The sequence below is a fragment of the Culex pipiens genome, chromosome 3 (assembly GCF_016801865.2).
Source record: "Culex pipiens pallens isolate TS chromosome 3, TS_CPP_V2, whole genome shotgun sequence".
Taxonomy (NCBI): domain Eukaryota; kingdom Metazoa; phylum Arthropoda; class Insecta; order Diptera; family Culicidae; genus Culex; species Culex pipiens.
The window spans coordinates 40,755,112-40,761,781 of record NC_068939.1 but is presented as its reverse complement, the minus strand read 5'-3'; the positions used below and the strand labels follow the sequence as shown (position 1 = coordinate 40,761,781).

Below are 6,670 nucleotides of genomic sequence, written 5' to 3'. Positions count from 1 at the left end.
TTATAAAAGTGTAAATATTTCTGTCAGAAGTTTTGTTTACCACGGACTGTTTAAGATCGATAGGTAATGTGGATGAAGACAATCAGAATTTTGCAAATACTGACAAAATGAAAATAAAGGTTTTTGATTGAGTGCATTCGTATTTTCATCAAAAGGATTCAATATTTAGGGACCATCCATAAACCACGAGGACACTTTTTTGGAATTGTCAACCCTCCCCCCCCCCCCCTTCCCGTCGCGGACAATTGTCCACACAAAAAAAAATGTATGGAGCGTGGACAATCTAAGCGTCCACGTGGTTCATAGATGATCCCTTAAATGATAATAATATTTTCTATTGCATTTCAATCGTTTGTAAAAAAACGCTTTAAATGGTTTCCATTAAATTTTGGTTTTTTTGCCCTCTCATTTGGAAATGGATTTTTTTTCCTTCAATTTCAACAACATTTGATAAGATGTTGGTCTTCTTAATCAGGTGTAAGTCAATTTAATTTATAATTCATGTATCATGAGTTCGAATCCCCAATATTTGTGTCGTATAATCTAGATCAAAGCATGGATAAGTCATTACCTTTATATTTACAAAAAATCAATAAAGGTTCCCCCCCAAGTTTTAATTAAACCTTAATTTTAAGGAATTATAAAATCACTTTACAGATGGGTCAAAGGGCCATTTTACATAACACCTGATGTAAGCAAAGAACAAATTTATTTTTTGTATTTTTTAATCCGGCTGAAACTTGTTTGGTGCCTTCGGTACGCCAAGGAAGCCATTTTGCATCATTAGTTTGTCCATATAATTTTCCATACAAATTTGGCAGCTGTCGATACAAAAATGATTTATGAACATTAAAAAATCTGTATCATATGAAGGAATTTTTTGATCGATTTGGTGTCTTCGACAAAGCTGTAGGTACACTCAAAGTAAAAAGTATCCTTTTTTCAAGTTCACCCGTCGTCACCCTTTAAAAGGGTATCGAAAATGTACTGAATTTGACATACCCTTTCAAAAGGGTGACGCCGGGTGAACTTTAAAAAAGGATAGAAAGTATCCTTTTTGAGGATTGAAAGTACCCTTTTGAGGGATACTTCTGACTTTGAGTGTATGGATAAGGACTACACTGAAAAAAAGATACAAGGTAACCAGTTTTTGGTTATTTTTAAACTTTTTTTTTGTAAAATCGCGATAACTCGTGATGTTTATAAGCAAACCCCTTATGTTTATATAACAATTTTTTTTGTAATTGTCTGCTCTACAACTTTGTAGAACATTGTTACACTCTAAAAAAATAACCCCGCAAAGTAAGAATAAACACGAAATTTTAAAATGAAATTTTTTCTTCTAAATGAAAAAAATACCCTTCTGGGCCAATGTAGATTTGAAAAGTACATTAAATTTCCTTTAAAATGACATGTTCCAATTTTTTTAACAGTCGAGTAACGGAAATGGCAGAGTTTTTAATTTTTTTGAAAAAATAGTGATTTTTGGGAAAAATCGAAATTTCATGCAACGTAATTTTTAAATGTAAAATTGAATTTCCAATCGAAAAGTAGTAGTTTTTTGAAAGGTTCAGAAAAATTGCTATAAAATTGTCTAAGAGACATTGAAGATTGGACCTCTGGTTGCTGAGATACAGCGGCTTAAACAAAAAGAAACACGAAAATTGAAGTTTTCTAAGTCTCACCCAAACAGCCCACCATTTTCTAATGAAAATATCTCAGCAACTAATGGTCCGATTTTCAATGTTAAAACATAAAACATTCGTGAAATTTTCCGATCTTTTCGAAAAAAAATGTTTTAAAAAAATTTAATCAAGACTAACATTTTTAATGGGCGTAATATTCAATGTTTGGCCCTTTTAAAATGTTAGGCATAATTTAAAAAAATATCAAAATACTTTTTTCGAAAAGATCGGAAAATTTCACGAATGTTTGATGTTTTAACATTGAAAATCGGACCACTAGACCATCTTTAAAAAAAATTTTTTTTTGAGACGGTCACTTATGGTCACTATTTTTAAAAATCGAAAAACTGCAAATATTTCGCTAAAATCAAACTTTCAGTGGCTTTATCTTGAAAACAGAGCCTTTTATCAAAAAATCTGTAAAGCACTTTTCGAATGGAAATTCAATTTTACATTCAAAAATTGCGTCAAATTTGTTTTTGCATGAAATTTCGATTTTTCCCAAAAATCACTATTTTTTCAAAAATGACCATGTTTCTCTATGGCTCAAAAGTTACGGGGTTTTGTCCCCTAAAACATATCAAAAAATCTCGAAAATAAAAAAAAATACATATTTTGGGAAATTGACTTTTTGTGAAAAAATGTTAATAAAAAAATTGTCAATTTTTTCCGTGTACCTATTTTTTCTCAAAAGTCCTCAACAATACCTACAACTTTGCCGAAGACACAAAATTGATCAGAAAATTCATTAAAAAGTTACAGTTATTCGAATATTTACGTACAATTTTTGTATGGACAGCTGCCAAAATTGTACGGAGACTTGTATGGGTGAACCAATGACACAAAATAGCTTCTTTGGTCATAGGGAAGGCCCCCATAAAGTTTGAGAAAAATAAAAAAAATACAAATAAAATCCATTTCCGTTTTTGGTAGAAAATTGCTCCAATGTCGATATCTCAGCAACTAATGGTCCGATTTACAATGTTAAAATATGAAACATTCGTGAAATTTTCCGATCTGTTCGAAAACAATATTATCAAAATTTCTAAATCAAAACTTACATTTCAAAAGGGTGCAATATTGAACGTTTGGCCCTTTTGAAATGTTAGTCTTGATTTGAAAAATAAAAATATTGTTTTCGAAATGATCGAAAAATTCATGAAAATTTTGTAAATTAACATTGAAAATCGGACCATTAGTTGCTTAGATATCGAGATTTCTTCAAACGTCAAATTGCTACTTACAAAAAGATAGCACGATGCTGAAGACGTTTGTCCACTTACGATCATTTGTATTATGCTCGTAGCCCAAACTAGACGAAATCCTCAGCCATGGTTGCTTACATTGGTGGAAATACACCGAGAATTATTGCTTTGAAATTGCAGATTGCTACGTACTGAGATCGACAATTAATTCAATGATTCATTTATCAAAAATAACATTTAAAAAATATCTATAATCAATTTGAAAAATAAAAATAAAAAGCAACTCACCCGTTACCCAGAAACATCTAGAACGTAGCTTCCCGTGGAGGGATAAAACTTCACTTTCACAGTTAATCTTTTTGCGCCCGTTCCCGGGTCTGCATTGAACTTGAAAACTGATGCCCATAGCCTTGAGGGCATACACTTGAAAAGTTGTTTTTACCATGTGGGTGATTGGTTGAGCTATTTCTTGAGTTGAAAACACGGTGCAGCACAAACTGGACCAAAGTTTGGACCAGTACTGCAAGGGGGCAACGTTCTCAGTGCACGCCACTCACGGTCACGAGGAAGCTGCTTCCGGACGGTTCTTCCAGTTGGTTCGGAACCTTCTTACGGAGCAGATCGTTAAGTTATGGTTAAGTGTGGGGTTTTGGTGGCTTTGGTGGCGTTGGTCCATCTTGGTCAGTGTTCCCAGATTGTTCCTCCGTTGTATCGTTACGATGACTTCTTCCGGTGTCAACGGGAGGACCCTAGCGGAGTGTACTGCTTTGTGAAGGTGGTTTTCAGAGGGAATCAGGATACTTTTGTAAGTAGTGATTTGGAATTGCTGTGGTGATTTTTTCGAGTAACTGGGAATGGTGTTTGATTTAGGACTCGCCAAGGATCGTTAGTGACTTTCGACATAATTTGCTGGATTGGGGCATTTGCGTGAATAACTGCCAACGGGAATTGTCGGTAGTTCCAGCGAAGAACCACAAACGGTTGTATCAGTTTAAATTTCCAATTAATCACACGGTGAGCTGCAAACTGTTGATAAGTTGATTTAAGATAACATTTTGAACGATTCAACAGTACATCCTCCCGAAGGACCTTTTCGGCACGGACCTCGACAACTTCCAGCTACGCTATAGTGCGTTGATCAACATTTGCGTGAACAACCGTCTTGAACTGAAGTATAACCTTAGTCAACATGCATACTCCGAGATCGAATATTGCACCACCCGGGATGACTTGGAATCATCCGAAAAAACTTTAGGTATTCAGATAAATATACAAAACTATGTTGTCAACCCAAATGTATTGTTTGTTTCAGATCTACCGGAGACCATGTTCTATATAACGGTTTTCACGCTTGTAAGTCTTTTCGTTGGAGCTAACGTGATAGACTGGATTGGCCACGATCATGCAAAAGGTAATTTCAACATAATCTCCAAAGATCTTGAGCAGCTCCTTTGTATTTTTCTTTAGGACATATCGTCGTGACATCCTTCTCGGTTCGACGCAACTGGAGTCGCCTGACGGAACAGCCCAAGAGTGAGCTGTACCGGAACTTTGGTTACATCGATGGAGTCCGAGTGTACGCAAGTGTTTTTCTTATCATCATGCACTGTGCGATGTATTCTGGTGTCTTCCCAGTGGCGAACCCCGAGTACGGCGAGCAGGTTTGGTTGGTGGCTTTCCCGGGTTAAAACAGTTTCAAATGAAGTCTTGTATGTCCTTCACGCAGGTACTGAAGAACCCCCTGCTGATCGACGTCTTTGCATTGGCGGTCGTGGTTCTGCAGATGTTTTTCGTCATCAGTGGTCTATTGTTGGCAGCAACAGTGTTGCAGGATGTTGAGCGGAAACCCGACATAAATTCTGGATACTTTTGGACCAAGATACGTATGCGGTTGATACGGATTGTTCCAGTTTACTTTTTCTGTCTGCTGTTAACTACAATGGGTGCTAACTTGCCGGGAGTGCAGTTGGGTCCCGTTGGGTACAAAACGCTCGTTCAAGAGCAAGTTCGGTGCAAGCAAAAGTGGTGGACCAACGTGCTGTTCGTAAACAATCTTCCAACTTTTGGTGAAGAACGATGCCATTTTCATGGTTGGTACTTGGCGACTGATTTTCAGCTATTCTTGGCAACACTGCTGCTATTATCAGCATTTTGGAAATCTCCCAAGCGAGCGAATGCATTACTGTCGTTCAGTGTAATCGTGGCGTTGATTGTTCCTACCGGAATCGTTTACTATATGGGATTGGAATCTGCGTTTCCACTTAAATTAAGGTAGAGTAATAATTTCGATAATAATTGAATTTTTTGCATAAGATTAAATTATGATTTGAATTATTTCAGTGAAGCTCAGTTTAGCTTCATGTATAGCTCATGGATCAACCACGTGTACTTCCCAAGTTATTCAAACATGAACAGCTACTTGCTTGGAGCCGTCGTTGGATATGTGTATCACCAGACTAAATATAACAAACTTAATTTAGACGATTATCCAGTAAGTCATTGGGTTACAAAAATGAAAAAAAAAAACTGATTTTCATTTCAATTACAGTTGTATAGCAGGTTGAGAAAGCTTTGTCTACCGTTGCTGGCTTTAGCGTACCTCCCAACGTTCATCTTTTACCAGTACGAGATTCCTCGATCTTCTTGGATGACCATTCTTCACAACTTCCTGTATCGTAACGTTGGGGTAGCCGCACTGTGCGTTTGTTTTATCGAATGCTTCCGCAACCCACCCGGTCAGATTCGTGCCCATCTCAGCTCGGTGGCGATGACCAGCTTGGGAAAGCTGTCCTACAACGTGTATGTGCTGCACATCCCCGTGATTCGGCTCATCCTGAACATGTTCTCACCGAGCTTCAAGCTGAGCTTGGTGAGTTTGCTTTGGATACCGCAGGGCGTAGCAGTTATTTCCTACTTCGTCGGGTTCGTCGCATTCCTGTTCATCGAGCAACCGGTCGGCATACTGCTTAAACATCGATTTGTCGACCAGAGTAAGCCCAAATTGGCATGAAATGCTCAATTGTGTTGTTATTGTTCGATTTTCAATAAAAGTTTCGCCAAACGTTAAATGATGGAATTAAATGTTTTAATCATCTTCAGAGAGAAGTTCCAGCTCATAAATATACTGTATTTTATTCCGTTCATCGAATAGATGACTGACCACAAAAACTACAAAAATGACTGCGCAGGATAAACTCGAGGAGAAGCATGGAGGAGTTTAGAGTCTCCAGATTTCAAAAATACAGTAGGGGAAATTCTCGTATGTTTGGCAGGTTAAGCACTCGCTCCTAACTCCATCCAATTTGCTGATTTTCACTATTTAAACAACTAATATTGCAAAACTTTTGGTAGAAACTTGCTTGCTCACTTCTTATTGAGCTATTTATCGCTCGATTTCAGTTGAAAACGCTTTTAATTAGCTTTAATTGAATGTCAAAGTTCTGACCTGCCAACATTAGAGGCACGCTGGAATTAGATGCTGTTCCCCTACTAGATATTTTCGGTTTTTTTTTTTCTAAAAGAGCACGCGATTTTCAACCAAACTGCATCAATAACTCAAAAGAGATGAAAATGCATATGGGTAATTTTCCGCCAACTTGCACAGCAGTTGCCCCGACCTCTTTTCGATTTGCGTGAAACTTTGTCCTAAGGGGTAACTTTTGTTCCTGATCACGAATCCGAGGTTCGTTTTTTGATATCTCGTGACGGAGGGGCGGTACGACCCCTTCCATTTTTGAACATGCGAAAAAAGAGGTGTTTTTCAATAATTTGCAGCCTAAA

At 37.3% G+C, this 6,670-nt stretch overlaps 1 protein-coding gene across 1 annotated transcript; it reads left to right on the top strand.

Annotated features, from left to right (window-relative positions):
* The first annotated feature begins 3,355 nt into the window (after positions 1–3,355).
* On the top strand, positions 3,356–5,977 carry LOC120428757 (O-acyltransferase like protein-like). Its single transcript, XM_052710750.1, has 8 exons — positions 3,356–3,695; positions 3,761–3,904; positions 3,962–4,145; positions 4,203–4,301; positions 4,358–4,551; positions 4,617–5,161; positions 5,231–5,381; positions 5,439–5,977. Exons 1-8 carry the CDS (start codon positions 3,522–3,524, stop codon positions 5,898–5,900), a joined length of 1,953 nt encoding a protein of 650 aa, XP_052566710.1. The 5' UTR covers positions 3,356–3,521; the 3' UTR covers positions 5,901–5,977.
* The last annotated feature ends 693 nt before the right edge of the window (positions 5,978–6,670 follow it).

Bases quoted from the DNA above. Each gene is read 5' to 3' on its own strand.
- LOC120428757 (XM_052710750.1), top strand. From the start codon at position 3,522: ATGGTTAAGTGTGGGGTTTTGGTGGCTTTGGTGGCGTTGGTCCATCTT. The intron at 4,552-4,616 runs GTTTGGTTGGTG...TCCTTCACGCAG, and splicing joins ACCCCGAGTACGGCGAGCAG to GTACTGAAGAACCCCCTGCT. The intron at 5,382-5,438 runs GTAAGTCATTGG...TTTCAATTACAG, and splicing joins TTAATTTAGACGATTATCCA to TTGTATAGCAGGTTGAGAAA.